Raw genomic sequence first — 17,454 nt, forward strand, 5'->3', positions numbered from 1 at the left:
AAATAAGGCATTCTGAAATAAGTGACCATTCTATCTGGTTCAACTAGTCCAATTGGTAGAACTGCTAAAGAAATGATTTACAAGGAATAGGGAAAAAAACACAATGGAAATTCATATACAAAAAGAAATGTCCACAAACCAGTAACGTTGTGACTGCAAAAGCCCTGTTAGCTTCTGTTTTCATCTCCTAACTGCAAGATCTCAAGCGCTCAACAAGGAAACTCTAAAAAATGAAAAAAGAGCTAGTAGAAGAGTTTCAGAGGTTTATAGCAAGAGGCTATATAACAAATCTCCACCAGAGAAAATAAGTAAATGGCACCTTTTTTTAAAACCCAAGATACAAGAGCCTCTGCCCTAACGGCCTGATTCCTGGTCTTCAAAAAACCAGAAAAGCCTCATAAAAGTTAAGCTCTGAGTGACGATATGTTCTGGATTCAAGCATAAGAGATGAGTCTTTGAAACGTTCCAGACATGTTTTCACTAAATTGCCCGACGGTTTCAGTCCCTTTCTTGCTGCAATCTAAAAACTAATTTTCTGAGCTTTCTTTTATATTATCAAAACAATTAACCTCACAGATGTAATTCCTATAACATTTCTCCTATTTCAAACAGAATCTAGGGAAATTTATCAAAATGCACTATATAACTTTGTACCCATTTCTTTTGATTTAATTTAAAAAATATACATGATCATGACTTCGAATAGTTGCAAAAGGGTAAAATGTCAAACAATTGATATGTCAGGTGTATTTTGATAATTTTCTGTAGAATCCAAGAAACTCCTTTGACCACAAACATGTCATTGGTTCATGCAGTCCATTTAATAATTGACAAAAACTAACATTTATAAATTCTATAGCCCACAATTTCTGAATACTAACATGGTAAAACCACATTATCAGTTTCAAACAAGTTCACAGTTTAATAGATATCCGATTTCTTTAATTTATTTTTTTTTTTAAAAAAAGTCCAAAGAGTCATAAGATCCAACCAAAAGACCAAGAAACCAAGAAGTCAGACAGCTTAGCCAGCAACAACTCTGAAATTTCAACAGAATCAACTAAAAACACAATCACATAGAACAGATAAAACTAGATGACAATATTTTCATTATTATGCAATTAACATAAGCATATACTAACATACTGCATGCTCCCAAAAGGAGAAGCATGCGTATATCTATATATAGCATCCATTTCACATATCTAACATGATCACCAAAGGATTATATATATATATATATATATAATACATGACGACAATAACAAAGCTTAGCACAAATAAGACCTGATGGTGCCCTTCTTTGTCTTGAGCTCAAATCTACAATAAGCAGCCTTTGGACATAACCATCCATAACTGGTCTTGTCATTAGGATTAATGTAAATGCCACAATTTGATCACCAATTTGGCCTCAACTCCCAATTAATCGTTCGTCAAAATCTGCAGAGCCCATGAGCAATGATTCCACTGAACTCATGATCAAACTCTCCCTCTATTCCTTGCTCAAAGGCTCTGAATCTATCTCTCTTCCTCATGAATGTTACACCAGCACGTATTTAACTGCCGCTAACTATCCAAGCCCATGGGCAACAAATCCTTGAACCATGCTCTCTAACTCTAACTCTTCCATGAATTCTGTTTCTCTATCTCAATAGAGACGAAGCACAGTTCTCGCAAATGAATTTGAATCCTTGAGCCGGTTATTGCCTGAATGGCCACTTCTTCGACTGCTCCTCATGGGGGTCAAGTAAAACCTCAAGAGCCCATTATCAATATTATGATGCCCAGGACTATATCGTGCGCTCCGGTTCCTTTCAATTACTATTTCATCCCTCTTCTTCTGATAGCGAGCAGACCCTTCTCTCTGCAAATTCCCCAAACTGCCCCTACGCCCAGTCCACCCGTTCCCATAAGAGCTCCTCGAGCTCACACTGCTGTTACTTCGAAGCTCCTTCATTCTGAGCACTCGATCTCCAACCCCATTACTTTCTCTCTCTTGCCATGACTCTGAAAATGAATGGTCCATAAAATTTCCTCTGCATTCTCTCTCTCCCCTGCTTTCTCTCTCCTCTTCCTTGCTGCTTCGCCTATGGATGAGCCCCCAAATGGATCCGGCAATTGTGCGATTCCAAGCCTTGCTCCATCTCTGCAACTTCTTGGGTCCTCTCATTTCCCTGTAAGAACTCCCAAAACTCTCTGAATAGTCGTCTCTCAAAGAATGGTCCCCAAAATTCGACTCCGTTGCTGCAAATTTACTGCTCAAATCATCAAGAGTGGCTGGAGAAACCTTTGTTGTATTGTTATTCTTGGTATCTATCGAACAATGCTTACTAGTATCCTCTAACTTGAATTTCCTCGAACTCGAAGAGTCGGATTTTTCAGAGAGATTGTTTCTCCTTCTTCTTTGAGAAGAAGAATCAGAATAGTAATCTCTAGTTTGAGCAGAGCCTCCGGGTATAGCCGGATCTTCAGTAGCCAATCTCACTGGTTCAACTGTTAAGTGCTTATCGGATCGATTAATGGGTGGATCTTCACTTGACATTGGTGGCCTAAAGAACAATTTTCCAGTCAAGTAACCATCCCAAGAAGCTCGAGGCTCATCCCATGAATATCTAGGCTCATCCCAAGATGGACGGCCAAGATCGAGTGAGAACCTGGGACCGGTATCACATGAGAAACGAGGACCGTCCATTATCTCAGATTGAGTATCCCTAAATTGCCTAGCATTTGGCCTCTTCTCCTCTGCCTCAGCTGCTTTTTTCGAGCCCCTGCCTTTTCGACGCCATTTCTGTAACTTCCTGCTAAAAAGCGAAGCTAACCAAAAGCTCCCATGGTGTTCTCCTCTCTTTTCTGGCAAATTTTTTCGGCCTGATCCCCTAGACTGAGAATCCAAATCAATGTGAGCTTTCATAGTTTTCAACTCAGGTTCAGATTCTTCAACAATAGGCAGCACCTCCTCAGGAACCCTAAGCCTAAGTTCATGCTCCCTAGCCCTAATCTCATGGTCCCGAGCCCTCATATCATGCTCTCGAGGCCTAATCTCATGGTCCCGGACCTTAATTCCTTGTTCACAAATCTTAATGTCAGGGTCGCGAGCCCGAATTTCATGTTCGGAAACCCTAAATTTGGAGTCCTGAGCCCAAAGTTTGGGGTTTGGAGCTCCCATTTCAGGCTCCTCAGACACCCTAATTTCAGGCTGGTCGCAAACTGTAACTTCAGGCTCATCAGAAACCCTAATCTCAGGCTTATCAGAAACCATAATTTCAGGCTCATCAGATACCCTGATCTCAGGCTCACAGCCCCTTCCACCTCCATTATCGAATGTCTCAGATGCAATCTGGAACTGGTTCAGAGCATTAGGGCCATCAATTTCCACCTCAATCTCTCCATAAACCTCCTTTATTGGTTTAATCTCATCAGGGCCATCAATTTCCACCTCAATCTCTCCATGAACCTCCTTTATTGGCTTAATCTCATCATCCAAATAGAACAGAGACCACAATGTATTCCTCACCCTAACGTCACATGATTTCCTCTGGGGCTCGAACGAGGATGACGGAAGAGGTGGGTTTGCCCGTGTTGCGGAGAACGACTTTGTACGCCTCAGCTGAGGCGGCAAAAGATTGCTTGCTGCTGCCGAATAAGAAGAAGAAGCAGTCGATGCATCATTGGGCTGATTCTTTGATATTGGCCTCACAGAACTGTTATTGTTATTCGAGAAGAGGAAGGATTTGATTGAAGATGATGATGGCTTGGCATTGTTTGATTTCTGGAGGCGAGGTGCATTGGGGTTGAAGGTCTCAAGGCGCTCGCAGAGGCATGCGGCGCAGAAGCCGGTGACGGGGTCGTCAGGGTGGCGCGGGCATTTGGTGTTGGCCGAGTTGGAGAGGCGGGGAGGGACAGGCGGAGGCGGGTCGGAGGGGTTCATCTCAGAGGAAGCGTGGTCTCATGTTAGAGAGAGAAAGTAGAGAGAGAGGAGAGTGTGAGGTTCACAGAGTAGACCTAGATGATGCTAGAGAGAGAGAGAAAGGATGGCTCAGTATGTAAAAAGATGATGATGTAGGATAGAGTAGAGAGAGAGAGTAGGAATGATGGTTCAGAATGAGGGGAGAGAGAGAGAAGGGGGGTGATGGTTCAGGAAGAAGAGAGGAGAGATAGAGGGGGGCAAGAGACAAGGGGGAGAATGTTCAGAGAGGAGAGATGGGAGATGGGGATAACGGTTCAGAGGGGGAAGAGAAAGAGAAAGAGAGAGAGAGAGAGAGAGAGAGAAGTGATGGTTCAGAGAGAGGAAAAACGTATTACAGGTATACAGATGGAGAGAGAGCGGAGGAGCGGTGTGATGGTTGAGGGTAGAGAGAGAGAGAGTCAGTCAGATACTGTTCTGGATTTTGAGGCTCCCAATGCGTGGTATAGAGAGAGAGACTACTGATTCAGCAAATGGGAAAGGAAAAGAAAAGTGCTATGGGGTTTGGCAGCCACCCTAGAGAGAAATGGAAATAGAGAGAGAAAGAGAGGAGTAATGCAGCTAATTGCTGGTTAGGAAACAGGGAAAACACCCAAAGACCCCAACCATTCAGTCCTTTTTATAGAGAGAGAAAGTAGACGCAGTGCTGGTTCAGAAACACGAAAACCCCTTCCAGCTTACACAGTTTAATCTAGAGAGAGAGAGAGAGAGAGAGAGGGAGAAATGCTGGTTTAGAAAGAGCGAAGCCATTGGAAAACCTTGCCGCATTTTACTGTACCCATTGAAATCTTTCGATAGAGAGAGAAGAAAGTGAGAAATGCTATTGCCTCAAAAAAAAAAAAAAAAAAAAAGAGAGTGAGAAATGCTATTGCCTCAAAAAAAATAAAAAAAGAGAGTGAGAAATGCTGGTTTAGAAATAACAAAGTCACAGAAAACCGAGAAAGGATTTCACAGCCCCCTTCGAGTCCAGACTCTAGAGAGAGAAAGGGAGAGAATCTTACTGTTTCAGGAACAGAAAAAACTCCATGGTAGGGATTTCACAGCCCCCAGTTGCCCCTAGAGAGAGAAATACTTGCTACTTCAGATGCAGGAAGAGACCGCAGGGCAATCCCTAACTCCAGTTTTCATGAAGTAAGGTTCTTCCTAGAGAGAGAAAGCTTGGCTTCATTAACAGGAAATGCCCCACTGTATTTCACAGCTCCACTTTCATAGAGAGAGATACTAAAAATGCCCAACTGGGTTTCAATGCTCCCACTTCTCAGAGCTAGACAGAGAGATAAGAGTAGAGATAGAGAGAGAAAGAGAAGCTTGCTGTTACAGAAACACAAAATCCCCAACTGGGTTTCAATCTACCATTTATCAGAGAGAGACAGAGTAGACAGCAGAGAGAGAAGCTTGCTGGTTCAGAAACAGAAAACGCCCAACTGGGTTTCAATGCTCCCACTTCTCAGAGCTAGAGAGAGTAGACAGAGAAAGAACAATGGGAATAGAGAGAGAAAGAGAAGCTTGCTGGTTCATTAGCACAAAATGCACGACTGGGTTTCAATGCTTCCACTTTTCAGAGCAAGAGAGAGAGAGTAGTCAGAGAGAAGAGTAGACATAGAGAGAGAAAGAGAAGCTTGCTGGTTCAGAAACAGAAAAACCCCAGAAAACAATCCCCTTACTGGATAGAGAGAGAGAGAGCAGCAAAGAGTCCATTTTTTTCCCCCAATTTTTCAAAGATTCCTGTAAAGCGAAAAAGCAAAAGCAATCAGACCCCCACTAGTGCTCCTGCACTCCTTTCCTTTTCTCTTTCTTCTCTCTGCTTTTCTTTGTTTTTTACATTTATTTTCTCTCTCTTCCTTTTCTTTGTTTTTCTCTCTCTTCTTTTTATTTATCTTCTCTCTCTTCTTTTCATTGAGCTTTGTTTTTCTCTCTCTTATTTTTATTGAACTATCTCTCTCTCTCTCTTCTTTTTGGAATTCTTCTTGTTTTTAGGTCTCCACTTTCTCTTTGGTGAGTGAGAAGTGACCAAAACACCCTCCACTGAATTTCAAGCACCCCAAAAGAGGGCATAACTTTTCTGCCAATGCCATAAATGACCTTAGCAATGTACCTTGAGTCTTGTTTTTAATGTAAATTTGGACATTGTGTAAGCTATATTTATCCATAATGCAAGTTCCAACAAAATTATCTCAAAAGTTTTGAGCAAATAAAATTTGAGGGATTTCAAATAAATCCAAGAATTATGATGAGGCTTCTATTAAACTATCGAATTTCAATTCTTGCCAAAAAATGTGATTCTGACGATGATTGACCATCTCAACGTCGACAATCATAAAACTGAAAAGAAAAATGTTATTTTTTTCTGATTAATAAGAAAACTGTACATTTACTTCATGTTTAGGTGTATTTTTAGGACCTTAAGGCTTTGGGGTATGTAAACTCCTCAAGCTAGCTACCAACCCCAATTGAAATAAAAAATAAACACTATTTTTGTATGGTCAAATCTAAGTGATTAGAAACTGGAGATTCTATTTTTTTTTCTTTTTTTCTTTTTCTAGAAGTGGTGATCTAGTGGATTTAAAGGGAACCCAAGATTTTTTAGACAAACAAAAAAAAATGTATCTAGCCCTAGGATGGAAATATGCAATAAAATTTTTTTCAATAATGGCCAGAGTCAAACCAAACACCTAGAAATTCTGGGCCGATTTCCAATTTTTCAATCACAGCTACAAAGTCAGAATCATCATTAACATCAAAGCTTTTTTTTTTCAACTAATTGAGACCGGCTACAAAAATCTTAATATGCTAGCCACAAAGTGAGAATCTGATATTCAAAACTGAAACTTCAAACCATGTCCAGGGATCAAAAGGTCACTTGAAAAAAGATTGGGACCCCAATTGACTTTGTCAGAAAAGTTGAGGATCTTACTCATTTACACAAGAAACATGGTGCCTTTTGGGTCAAAAAATTCCCCTAAAAATGGCCGCGTCCGTACTTGGCATCTCAATAAAAAGCACCAAAAAAACAAAAAAAAATCTAAAAATTATAATTGAAAGCCGATAAATAATTACATTATTTTCCATAATTAAAACAAAAAAACAGCCTAAAAATGTCCCATCTCGAGGTCCCGTTATGTCGCCTGGGGAGCCGTTACAAAACCCCTTTTCCACCCCTTGCTCTTAAATTAACTATTTTTTTATTACTTAAAAATATTTTTGCCTATGTGGATTTTCTTTCTATTATTTATTTTACAAATCCGTACTATTATTACAAAATGAGTAGGCCCACTGTGTATCGCGTAATCCCTACGGCTACGTTGCATGCATGAATTCGTATTTTGGGTCAATTTTATATTTTTCACTTTCGTTGCATATTTATTTTTATTTTAGAAAAAAGTTATATAAGGTTGCAAGCATTGTTTTTTAAACCGAACAATTTCCAATTTGGATCTACGATTTAGATAACAATCGGTTAGGGCTAAATTGATTCAGGGATGATATGGGGCGTGGTGCCGCTCCTCATAAAATCCCGATGATATGGGACGTGGTGCCACTCTCCATAAAATCCTTTATATATATATATATATATATATATATATATATATATATATATATATATATATATATATATATAACTTATTTAATATTTTTAAAGTTTTTTTTGTATTCATATCCCATAAATTTTAAATTTTATTTTATTATATTTTTTATCAATTTTCTAGATCATCGATGTGTGATTCGCCCGATCCAAATCACTAATCTAGGATTTGACATGTATGTAGATGAACAATCCACCCCACCGACTTGAGCTTTGAAACAATGGTTGTAATATTAGTGGTAGAAGTATAATTATGGTAATCCATACCAGTAATCCACATCATATATTTTATTTGAATAAATTTTATTTGAATGATGTAGATTTAGCACTATCTTAAAAATTATATCATTTTTTTTTACATTTATTTAAAAGACACAATCAAATCTCCAGCATCCAACTAAAATAAATGCATTGCATTTTTTTAAAAAATAAGAATGTAACTTCACATGAACTTAAACCCATTTATTTCCTCTCTCAATAAAGCAATGGAATAAACTTATAGGTATTATGACATAACAAACAAATTTTAATTTCATTCGTATACATTTCATACCTCAAAATTTCAACGAATTTCCGCCGAAATCTGGATTTCGAGAAAGCAAAAATGAAGTGTGTTAGTGGATTGTTGGCTGTCGGGGCCCGCATTTTAGCCGAAATTTCGGCATTGGGCCTTGTCTCTTTTTGGTGATATTTTACCTATGCCCAAATTCTTAGAAATTATTATTTTTTTACACACTCTAGTGTGAGATCAAACGAGGCAACATTAATCCAAATAGGTAGCTTGAAACATGAATGGAAGCCGAAATTGAAATGTTATCATTTCATAATGGCAGAAATAGGTGAGGCAGCGGGTCGGGTCCCGTTTGGGTAGGTTTTGGACCAAAACCTGAATAGCATTCGGGTAGGTTTTGGACCCGAACAGGACCTTTCGGTTCCAAAATTTGGACCCCATACTTGGACCTGAGGTCGGGTCTACCTCTCAGGTCCTGGGTCTGATCGGGTCCATTGCCCCCCTATGACTATGAACTCTTTTTTTTTTTTGGCCTTTCTTTCTTACCATCATATACTCATATTATTAACAACATTTACAGTATTGCACAATATTTAAGAATACCCATATTCCTTACTGTTTTATGTAATAAAAATTGCTAAGAAACAAATGTATTGGCAACATTTATGAATACCCACATATATCCATATTATTCAAGTTGGGTCTGGCTAGACTTGGACTCGGACTCGGACTCTAGCCAAGCCCGGACTTGACCTTTCGGGTCTAAAATTTGGACCCTTACGCGGACCCAAGGTCTGGTATACCTGTTGGGTATCAGGTCTAGTCGGGTCCATTGTCACCCCTCGGCAGCAACAAAGGGTTTTAAAATGCTGATCCCGATCAATTGATATGGATCAGAACTAGCCGATTTGGATTAGAACCAATGGGTGGCTGACCCAGTTATTGCGAGCCCTATAATTGCCCGATTTCCATTGATAATTTTTTATTTTTATCATTGTCTTAAACTTTATTTGGAAAATCGTTGATTTGGATCAAATTTTTGGTAGTAGACCGACTTGACTTGATTTCTTCATGGAACCCAGAATCAATCCAATATTGGGAGACACCTAACTCCATGAAAGATCTAGGTCATTTTCAAGAATCGGCGATTCTTGATTCCCACCAAATTTAGTCACCTGAGTTTGATTTTTAAATATATTTTTCCATACTTTATTTTTTGACATCTGAGAATTGGCCAATTTGTATTAAAATCATTGATCCGGATTGGTTCAATGGAAGAGCGATCCTATGCCAACCGTTATTTTCATGCAATGTTTTTCAATAGTCGTAACATTCTATGTAGGTCCATGCTTCCTACTGGAATATTTTCAAAACTCAATTACCTATTTTTAGTTATATTATTTAGCATGGTTTATTTTGCATAGTTTGAAAAATTGATGATCCAGATCAAAATGTCTCTTTAAATTAGAATAAAAAAGAGGTGATTCCACTTCATGGATCCTCAAAATAACTTATTTTCTCCCAATTTCCGGCTTTTATTATCTTTTTGTGTCTAGTATAGCCAAATCTAACTTTAAAATCATGCTAGTTGTATCCGGTGATCCCAAATTTGGGTTCTGATTCCCGTTTTTAAATAAAAAAGTGTTTTATACATCTGGTGATGCAATTCTAAATTTGCATCCCCGGATGCATAAAACATCCCTCTTAAAGATGGATGTAAAGTTGTGGTCCCTCAAAAAAAAGAAAATCCGAGGGTTCAAAAATTTTCTACAAAAAATTATCATTTTTAGTTTTAAAATTTATTTACTTTTTGTATTAGTGACCTTCATATTGGATATTATATATGGAATTGTATAAAAGGATACCATTTACCTTTAGAATAGGGAGGTTACAATTACTTACAACCATTCCATGTGAAATCTATAGATGGGGTGTGTCACAAAGTTCGAGAAAAATTCTTTTGAACTTTGAGCTTGGTCAATGAAATAAATAAAGCCATCCAATTCTACATCCAATGGTCAAGATTTATTGTGACCATCTTGTACTAAAGGTAAATGATATCATTATATACTTTCCCATTATATATTTTTTAAAAAATTAAATCCAAAATCCATCTAAAAAATGGATCATGAAGAGGAGACGCATATCTACGTAGCAGTCAGCGTACTCATAAAAAAAATGTCCCTTTTTGTTTTTATTTTTTTTGTTTCTTTTTCATAAAAACCGTGACCTTTTTAAATTGGCCTCTAATGTGAGTCAATCAACTGTGTTAACATTAAAGTCAATAACTATGGTCAGGCATTTTGAACCATTGGACCGAAATATTAAGATATTTCGAAAGCTAGTGATTCGTAGTTCTCCTTTAGCCAAAAGTGGGAGGGTGCTGTCTATTTATTCCCTCCATTAAAATTCAATTTAGGAGTATTAGTACGACAAATATTTTGATAGGGCAATACTCTTATCAAAATACGTAAAGCCTCATCCCACGACTCACAAGATTTTAACCATCATGGTTGTAAAAAAAAATAGGATTTCAAGTCTTAAAAATAATATATATTATAACATAATCAAATAGATCGTCAATTTCGCCCAAAAAAAAAGTATTCACGAATCTACAAGATCTATACTATTTTTTACGTTTCTCATAATCTGCATTGGAAATTGATTTTAGAGCCGTTATGGATCCAGATTAGGATACAAAGCGAGACTTTACTTTGTTTCACAAAGCCTAGGCCTTACAGAAATTGCGTCCTTTTAGTACTTCAAAATTTATTGATACAATAAAATGATATCATTTACCTTTAATACAAAGTAGTCACATTAATCTTAACCATTGGATATGAAATTGGGCGGCTACAATTATTCCATTGACCAAGCTCAAACATATATATATATATATATATATATATATATATATATAGTAATGACACTATGAGACCCTCCCACACCCATATGAGTAGGACCCCAAAAGATCACCATTAAATTTAACACAGATCTCTAGAAAGTTATCACATGGGTGTGAGACTTAGGTGAATGAGTTTATTGATAATTTTTCTAGAGATCTGTATCAAAATTTAATAGTGATCCTTTGGGATCCTACTCACAAAATTTAATAGTGATCCTTTGGGGTTCTACTCACATGGGTGTAGAAGGGTCTCATAGTATCATTACTCATATATATATATATATATATATATATATATATATATATATGTATGAAAAAGTTTATATAAGATTGCAACCTTCAAATGTAGAATTACAGATGCACCTCAAAAATCCATCGGAAAATGTTATTTTAATATTGAAAAACCTTCTAATTGATCATCTCGATATCGAGATATATGAATTTGAAAAAAAAAAATATTTTGCGTCTTAGAAATAGTGCATCTTGCAACACATTATCTAGACCGTCCATTTTCAAGATTTTCATGTGTTTATAGATCGACTTGATTTTAACCATTTTTGGATTTTAAAATTTTATAGTAAGTTATGAAAATAGATTTTGAGATAATCCTAATACTTTTGTACACCAAAATTATATGTTATGATAAAATTTGGAGGTACGCCGTAATTGGATTGTTTAAGGTTGTAACTTTATAGAAACCACACCCATATATATATATATATATATATATACAGGAAAAGTCTTAAAAACACCTATGGTTGAATTTGAATAGTGTTTCGCTTGCCGTTGCACGTTTGCTTTTTTGCTTGACAAGCGCAACATCTCCAGTATTTCCGTGGCGAAATCCCATGTTTTTTGCATGAAAATTGATTGCAATGGACCTACTATGTCTGTTGCAATTTTTTATTCCACACCGTCTAAAAAAATCGGACAGCGCCGAGCCTATGGGTGAAAATGTTGTTCATTTTCCCCTTAGGTATTGTGTAGTGGCTTCCATATATACCAAATTTTAGAGGGTGATATCTAAGTGTTAAACAACTCAAAATCCAATTTTTTTCAAAAAATAATCATCTAGGTTCCCAAATTTCTACAAAATAACCGAGCAGGTCATCTATGGGAGTCATAAGGAGGGAGTAGGTATACAATATTGCTCCCGCGGGAGCATAATACACGTGCTCCTCCTGGGAGAAAAAAAACGGTGGTAACATTAACTACCACACGAGATCTGGTCATGTGGCGGTTCCCACGTGTGACCAACCACCTCCTTTGGCAGGATTAGGGTTTTGTTCACATATGGTGGGTGGTGCCTCATAAAGTGAAGTTTTGTTTTTAGGGTTAGGGTTAGTGCTAGGGTTTTGCGAGGCATGCATGCAAGGGAATAAAGAGCAAAAAGTATAGGGACATGGATTCGGGTGGCCCAGCCATGAAAATACACATTGCTTTTTTAATATGTAGACACCCAACATCTCAATGTAAGCACTATATATATATATATATATATATATATATAACATTTGAGCAATATAATAAATTCCCCCACCCCCCTCTGTCTATATGTCTATCCATCTATATATATATATATATAACATTTGAGCAATATAATGAATTCCCCCACCCCCCTCTCTCTATACTATCCATCTTTCTCTCTCTCTCTCTAAGGAAATCTTACATCTCTCCCTCTATATAGAAATCTAAAGTTTTGCTATCACAACTTAAGCATTCACCCCCCTCCTTACTCCTTACTTCTACAAGTAAAATTGCTACTTTATTTCTACAAGTAAAATTGCCATTCTACAAGTAAAATTGCTACTTTATTTCTACAAGTAAAATTGCCACTTTATTCAAACCGTACCCTTGTAAAATTATCACAAGTGTTTGATAAAATGTACAAGTGTTTTTTTTTTTTTTTTTGACGAATGTTATGAGCTTTTATCAAAAAAATTGTTTCAAGAGCATGGAATTACAATGATATCATAGAGTTGGAAACAAGTAGAGAGGGAAGGGAGACACCCATTTTAACAAGACCATCTCACTATCATTTGCTTCCCCCAAGGGTGTGGATAAAATAGATCTTCAATGATGGTTTCTTGCAAGATTTTGGATTTTGATCTAGAGAGTAAAAAGGGACCACGATACTCTTTGATCTCTCCTACACCGTTTGATGATGTTTAGTAAATCCTCTTCCACTACAATGTCTCCAATAAATCCTTTGTCAATGACAATTTGAAGACCTTGAAGGAGAGCCATCATTTCAGCTTCATTGGCAGTAGTGGAGCTACAAGGGTGAGAGAATGAGAAGCACACCCCTCCTGAATTATCTCGCCGCAGGCCTCTAACACCAGCTGGACCTAGGTTACCAAATGAACTACCATCAAAGTTAAGTTTGAAGCAGCCTTCTGGAGGCACAACCCATATCCTGTTCGGTCGGTTAGTGGCAAAGCAAGAATTAACTAGAGCTTTGAGGTTTATATAAATATCCGACCGAAGAACACCCCTACCATAAAGGGTAACAGAAAACCAGTTCCAAAGAGATTGCAAAATAAGATCCTTGACCCGCTCAGCACATAGGGAGCCCCCCTCAAAAGTTCTTCTGCTGCGCTCTAGCCATATATTCCAAAGATGCACTTTTGAAGATTTTCCCAGCACAACACCCATTTTTGGAATATCAATTACAGCAAGATAGTCAATGATGCTATCAAGATCCCGTGGTATCAGAAAAGAGAAACCTACAATTGAGAAGGCTCAATACCATAAGGTGGTTGGGAAAGGGCAGTGTAGGAAAAGCTGAGCACCAATTTCAACATCGTTTTTGCATAACTAACATATGTTAGGAATAATTTTACCACTCTTTTTACAGGTTATCAATAGTTAAACATTTACATTGAAAGGCCACCCATAAGAAGGCTCGATGTTCTTATGAAATTTATTACAGTCAACAACTTCTAAACATCGAAGAAAACATGAACAACAAGAAAACAACATGAAGAATGTTATGAACATGTTTGTTTTACTATTGCAATATAAACAAGGAATAGCTCATAAAAGCTTATTCTGCTTTTGCTAAATTTTTCTTTTGATAAAATTTATTCCTCTTTTAAAGTCTGTTCCTTTCAAAAAATTGATTTGACAAAAAAGAAAAAGGGAATGTGCTTAATAAATTAAAGCTCCATGAAAATAATGAAATAAGATTTTTCATAATTTTTATCTAAAGCAACATTGGTCCCCATTATCTGCTAAATGGGCCCAAACCCCAAAAGTAGACCCTGTCCTATCCAACAGACCTAGAGGACAATACTAATGCTCCATAAAGTTCCATTAAACCTCAAAATTTATCATACAATGGATATTATACATCTAGATATGATCCATGAACACTTGAAGGACCTAGATAGAAATTGTATTAATTGTAATGAAATTTTAGAAGAGGCTAAACTTATGTAGAAAATTACAAATATAGACGAGGATAGCATACTTCTGCTGGAGCACATTGTACACTTACTCTCTCAAGCAAAAATGCTGCAGTGTAGCATTGTGCAGTTGAAGTTAAGATAAAATTTTGGCAGACTTCGAGCAGCTCAAGCCCTGGCTTTTCACATCTAATGGCTCTGGTGGTTATGAATTTTCCATCCAAGCTTGAATTGCTTTATATATATGGGTGTTGTTTGTATAAGGTTGCAGCCTTAAATAATCAAAGGGGCACCTCCAAATGATGTCAACAGATATTGTTTTAATGCCAGAAATCCATATGATAGCATCAAAATTTGTTTTCATATCTAATTATAAAATTTAAAGATTCGAAAATAATGTAGATCAAGCATATATATGAACACTTGAAAATCTAGAAAATGAAAGGTTTAGATAGTGCGTTGCAACAAGCACTATTTTCAAGATCTGAAATCATTTTTCTTTTTTCCACGTCCATACATCTCGAAGTCGAGATGATCAATTAGAGGATCTCTCGGCTTTGGAACAACATTTGCTGTTGAGTTTCTGAGTGCGCCTTACTTGCATAGTATAAGATTGACATGTCATATAAACTTTTCCCATATGTATTTTAAAAATTATTAGTTTGAAATATTGGAGATATAAATATTATTAACCTTTTGGGAAAGAAAAACAAATGACAATGGAAAGTGGTTATTTAATTCTACCTGGGCAACTAGAATGTTTTTCTTTCTTCAAGGGGTTGTTGGCCCATTTAGTTTTTTCCATAGTCTTACATTAACTCAAGAATACAAGAACTTCTATTTTAAAGTTAATAAATTGGAACTGTAAAAAAAATCAATAAACTGCACAACGTTGATGAATTTTATTTCACTCAACGCCTCAAAAATATGCCAGGAAATTAATTGAAACTTTGGCATGTTAGGCTAGGGCCCTTGGCTTGGTGTTTCGCAGTTCCAGTCTCACTGCAAACCTACCCAATTCTCAAAAAGAAAAAAAAAAAAAAAGAAGCAGAAAATCAGCAAAATAAGAAAAGGAAAAAAATGAAAATAAAAAGTAAAAATGCTATCTGTGACCATGGCTGTAACTTGTAAATATTGGAGTGTAAATAAGGACCAACTCAAAAAGGCCTGCTTTACTTTTGCTAAAATTTACCAGTCTTTCAAAGAAACGCTTTCAGCAGATTGATGGTGACAAAATAAAGTGTTCTCAATAAATTAAAACCCTATGAAAATATATGGAAATAAAATTTTTCACAACTTTTACCAATAATAAGGCGACTGTTATCCGCATTATTTAGGTTAGGGCTGCTGAATGTGTCGGGTCGACCCGGCCACCTCTGGGTCTAGACTCTAGACCCTGAATATATCAGGCCCCAGATCAAACAAACCTGAACTTGACCAATTCATGTCCGGCCCGGGATACAGTCTCCTAAACCCAGCAATGACCCCTACATTTGCCCCCTTCCGAACCCCTATCTCTCTCACATACACATACAAGATTGGTCGGTTAGATTTAACTATTTTAGAAATCTAAATCCAATTCTTTTGAAAACTTCAAAAGTTCATCAGGAGCACAATATACACGTACTTGGATAGGGAAAAACTTACTCATGAGATCTACTTTAGAATCACCATAGGAGTATTTCCAAATAAAGAAATCCGGATTTTAAATATTCAATTTACAATATTATTTTGTTCTGGTCCATAGGTACACACTAAATGTCATATACATATATTTGTGGTCCTAAAAATACTCTTAAAACACATACTCCTACATGGGTTTTACTGGGGAGTGAATATAAGATATCCTTCGGCGGGAGCACATATTCATAATTTAGGGGTGGCAACGGGTTGGGTTGGGCAGGGTCGACCCTGACCAGGACACAACCCCACACTGGGTTATATATGGACATGGACTCGGGTTGGGTTCAAGTCATTTAGACCCAAACCAAGGTCTAGAAATTAACAATAAATATATATATATATATATATATATATGGCAGAGTCGTCGGGTTCAAGCCAAACCTGGAACCAACCTGAGTCAGGTCCAAGTCATTCGGACTGAGACTCGACCCTCTAGGTCCAGCACATGGACCCAGAACTGGTTCGGGTCGAGGCCACCCCACGGGTGGCAACCCCAATATTCATTTGCCAAAAGTTGTGATAGCGATTAGGTGCATGTTGTACTCCCGCAGGAGTACACTATTCTTACTGGAAAATGACGTGAGGATGTTAGCAGCTTCGGGATCCTACATATGTGGGCACGAACACGAATATGGATCCCAAGGGCTTCACTTTGTCCCCTTTATATTTCTTCTGATTCTTTTTCTCTAGGGGGGAGAGAGAGAGAGAGAGAGAGAGAGAGAGAGCTTTTTATTTTTAAATATATTGCTTTTCCTTTTTTCATCTCGAGATCTCACAGGTTCACTGGAACTCGAGAACTTTAATGTTTGTAAGCTTTGGCATTTTCCAAAACTACTTTTTTTTTCTTTATTATTAATAACAATTTGCAAAGCTCTTTTAGATGAATTGGAGTGGTTTTTTTCTCTTTAGCTTTGCCTTTCTTAAAAAGATAGTGAGTATGGGATTTTTGGCAGGGCCTGGCCCAAGGTAGGATCTTGGATTGACCCCAAGAGCTCCTAGACTACCACCATATCCTAGGACTATTATCCTATCCTAGGACTATTACCCTATCCTAGGACTTTTACCCTATCCAAGAGTAGGATTTTCTTCTGTCCCTCTCTCTCTACAACCCTAAACAAATGAAAGTAAGAACTGTAGAAAAGTTAAGCGACAGTGATATTGAATTAAAGAGAAATGCTGGTCAAAAGTTCCGGCCTCCAAACGAGAGTGAGACCCTGGCCCTTGTCATGGTAGTCCTATGGCTGTTAATGGGCTCGGCCCGTGGGCCTGCCCATGCGTCTTTGGGAAGTTCGGGCTATGCTTGGGCATGAAATTTTAGTTTCGGGATCTCATCCCAAATTCATGATAATGAGACCCACCAGAAATGCAGAAGCATTAGTAATTTCATGCCACAACCATAGA

At 37.4% G+C, this 17,454-nt stretch overlaps 1 protein-coding gene across 1 annotated transcript; it reads right to left on the bottom strand.

Annotated features, from left to right (window-relative positions):
* Positions 1-1,079: 1,079 nt before the first annotated feature.
* OPS (LOW protein: UPF0503-like protein, putative (DUF740)) lies at positions 1,080-5,881 on the bottom strand. The gene has a single exon (XM_006848039.4). The coding sequence runs from the start codon at positions 3,926-3,928 to the stop codon at positions 1,649-1,651; it is 2,280 nt and encodes a 759-aa protein (XP_006848102.2). The 5' UTR covers positions 3,929-5,881; the 3' UTR covers positions 1,080-1,648.
* Positions 5,882-17,454: the final 11,573 nt, after the last annotated feature.

Source organism: Amborella trichopoda, chromosome 8 (assembly GCF_054954075.1).
Source record: "Amborella trichopoda isolate Santa Cruz 75 chromosome 8, AtrichopodaSantaCruz75HAP2 v2.0, whole genome shotgun sequence".
NCBI classification, from domain to species: domain Eukaryota; kingdom Viridiplantae; phylum Streptophyta; class Magnoliopsida; order Amborellales; family Amborellaceae; genus Amborella; species Amborella trichopoda.

Bases quoted from the DNA above. Each gene is read 5' to 3' on its own strand.
- OPS (XM_006848039.4), bottom strand. From the start codon at position 3,928: ATGAACCCCTCCGACCCGCCTCCGCCTGTCCCTCCCCGCCTCTCCAAC.